Raw genomic sequence first — 2,500 nt, forward strand, 5'->3', positions numbered from 1 at the left:
TACTCGCCAGTGAGCCATGTTACGTTATAACCTGTGTAGTTGCCTTGGTCAGCACGCGACAACTTCACGTTGTCAGCACAAACATGTCAATTATTGTTTTCAAAGTTGTAATTGGCAGTCAGTCGATTAGTTTGATAGTCGCTGAAACACCAAACGGCGACAGATGTGGTTAAAACTTGAGAGAGAGATTCAGAACGGTAGTGGAGCACTGTCTGCAACTGTGGACGGTGACAGAGAGGGGAGGGGCTCTCCTCACGAGGCTGCTCATTTAAAGCGACAGGTTGTTTTTTTCTCGTATGTGGAAGACTATTTAATGATGTAATGTTTCAGTTTCAATTCAATCTTAAATAGTTTAGTTATTCTATGCAATAACTTATACATTGATTAATACTGTAGACTGTATTACCAACACTAGTCTGAAAGATAATAATAATAATAATAATAATAATAATAATAATAATAATAATAATAATAATAATAATAATAATAATAATAATAATAATAATAGCCTAATAATAGACATGTGCAAATTAAGATTGATTGGTTTATGGGCAGAAATGGTATTCAATAAGGATAATTCATAGGCTATTAAAAAAATAGGAAATCATTTTTGTGATCGGCAATGATCGGTAATCGGCAGATAAAGATTTTTGGTGATCGGTATCGGTGATCGGACCCAAAAAATGGTGATCGGAGCACCTCTAGACCAGACACACATTTTCTACTACTCTGTCTGACATCTGTACACACAACTGTCATTTACTGAAATACAATAGTTACACACTTGTCCTGACTGGTACTCTTTTAAGTTGTTGAAGCATTTCTGCTTTCTCTCTAATATTAGTTCTGTTGTTTCTTCCTTTCTCCTCTCCTTCTCCCACCTCTCCTCATGAACCTTCACCCTCCTCCTTCTCATCCTCCTCTTCCTCCACACCGCTTCTCATCCTTGTCTTTGCTCACCCACCTCTGCTCTCCTACTCTGCTCCCTCATCTCACTCCTCTGCTTCTGCCTCTCCTCCTCATCTTGCTCCTCTCTTCCCTTGTCCTCCTTCTCCCCTACTTCTGACCCTCCTCCATCTGTTCTCTCCACCTCCTCCTCCTCCTCCTGCTCCTCCTTCTCCTCCTCCTCATCTTGCTCCTCTCTTCCCTTGTCCTCCTTGTCCTCTGCTTTTCCTCCTCCTCCATCTGTTCTCTCCACCTCTTCCTCCTCTTTCTTGTCCTCCTCCTCCTCCACCTGACCACTCTCCTCCTCCTCCTCTTTCTTGCCCTCCTCCTCCTCCTCCACCTCCTCCTCCACCTGATCTCTCTCCTCCTCCTCCTCTTTCTTGCCCTCCTCCTTCTCCTCCACCTGATCCCTCTCCTCCTCCTCCTCTTTCTTGCCCTCCTCCTCCTCCTCCACCTGATCCCTCTCCTCCTCCTCCTCTTTCTTGCCCTCCTCCTCCTCCACCTGATCCCTCTCCTCCTCCTCTTTCTTGTCCTCCTCCTCCACCACCTGCTCCCTCTCCCCCTTTTCCTTGTCCTCCTCTTCCTCCTCCTCCTCTTCCTCCTGGTGCTCAGCTGTTGCTCCTGTACTACTTCCACTTCTCCTGCCCTGCTTTTGCTACTCTTCCTTCTTGTATTCCCCTCTCAAGGTAGCAACTATTGGGGTAATGTGAAAAGTGTGCGTGTATGCCTTTGTGTTTTCCTCTGTGTGTGTGTGCATGTGTGTAGATACCTATGTGTATGGGCATATGTTTACTGTATGTGTATGTATGCATGTGTGTATGCATGCAAGGGTATGTGTGAAAAGATAATAAAAAGGATCATTTTCTCCCAATGAGGGCACAGAAGTGTATTTACTTTTTGTTTGTGTGTGTGTGTGTGTGTGTCTGTGCGTGTGCGAGTGTGTGTGTGCGTGTGTGTATGTGTTTATCTGCATGCACGCACTTGTGCTGTGTGTGTGACAACCTACTGAATGTATTGTAAACTTGCCATGTACTATATAAAGCCTGCCATATGAACACACAGTTTTATGATGTCACTCAGTGTTGCCAGATTGGGCTGTTTCCTGCTCAATTGGGCTGCTTAGGATGGCTGTGTGCGGGTAAAAATGGCATTTAGCAGAAAAACCCGCCCCATTTGCACCATAGAGATCAGTAGAATTGGGCGGGAATTCGTGCTTTCTAGGCGGGTTTTGAGCATTTTTTGGGCTGGAAATCATCAGCCTCATCTGGCAACCCTGATATCACTCTCTTCAACACTTAGAGAGTCCAAATGAACTACCTCTTTTTGAATACAACTGGACTGCATCTCGTCCTACTCTCAAAGTGCTGAACTAACACTGCAAATCTTAGGCTACTGTGCGTATGAACACGGGTGTTTGAGCATCACTAATTCCCCTCCAATCACCTCGCCCTTGTCCCTAATCCCCGTCCAATCACCTTCTCCCGCAGGACCTGAAGCCTGGAGATGTGACTGGCAAACGCAGTTTATGGGAAAACATAGGCTCCTCCCCTGCCAA

At 45.2% G+C, this 2,500-nt stretch overlaps 1 protein-coding gene across 2 annotated transcripts in view; it reads left to right on the forward strand.

Annotated features, from left to right (window-relative positions):
* cald1a (caldesmon 1a) overlaps window positions 1-2,500 on the forward strand; it is a 120,986-nt gene that overhangs the window by 103,629 nt on the left and 14,857 nt on the right. For both annotated transcript variants that reach the window (XR_010037820.1, XM_063217392.1), the window contains exon 14: window positions 2,433-2,500. This exon is cut by the window's right edge and continues 1 nt beyond it. Coding sequence is in view for 1 of the 2 variants with exons in the window: in XM_063217392.1 (XP_063073462.1) it covers window positions 2,433-2,500 (68 nt within the window). In the remaining variant the exon portion in view is untranslated. The remainder of the gene's footprint in view (window positions 1-2,432) is intronic.

This window comes from Engraulis encrasicolus, chromosome 15, assembly GCF_034702125.1.
Source record: "Engraulis encrasicolus isolate BLACKSEA-1 chromosome 15, IST_EnEncr_1.0, whole genome shotgun sequence".
NCBI classification, from domain to species: Eukaryota; Metazoa; Chordata; class Actinopteri; order Clupeiformes; family Engraulidae; genus Engraulis; species Engraulis encrasicolus.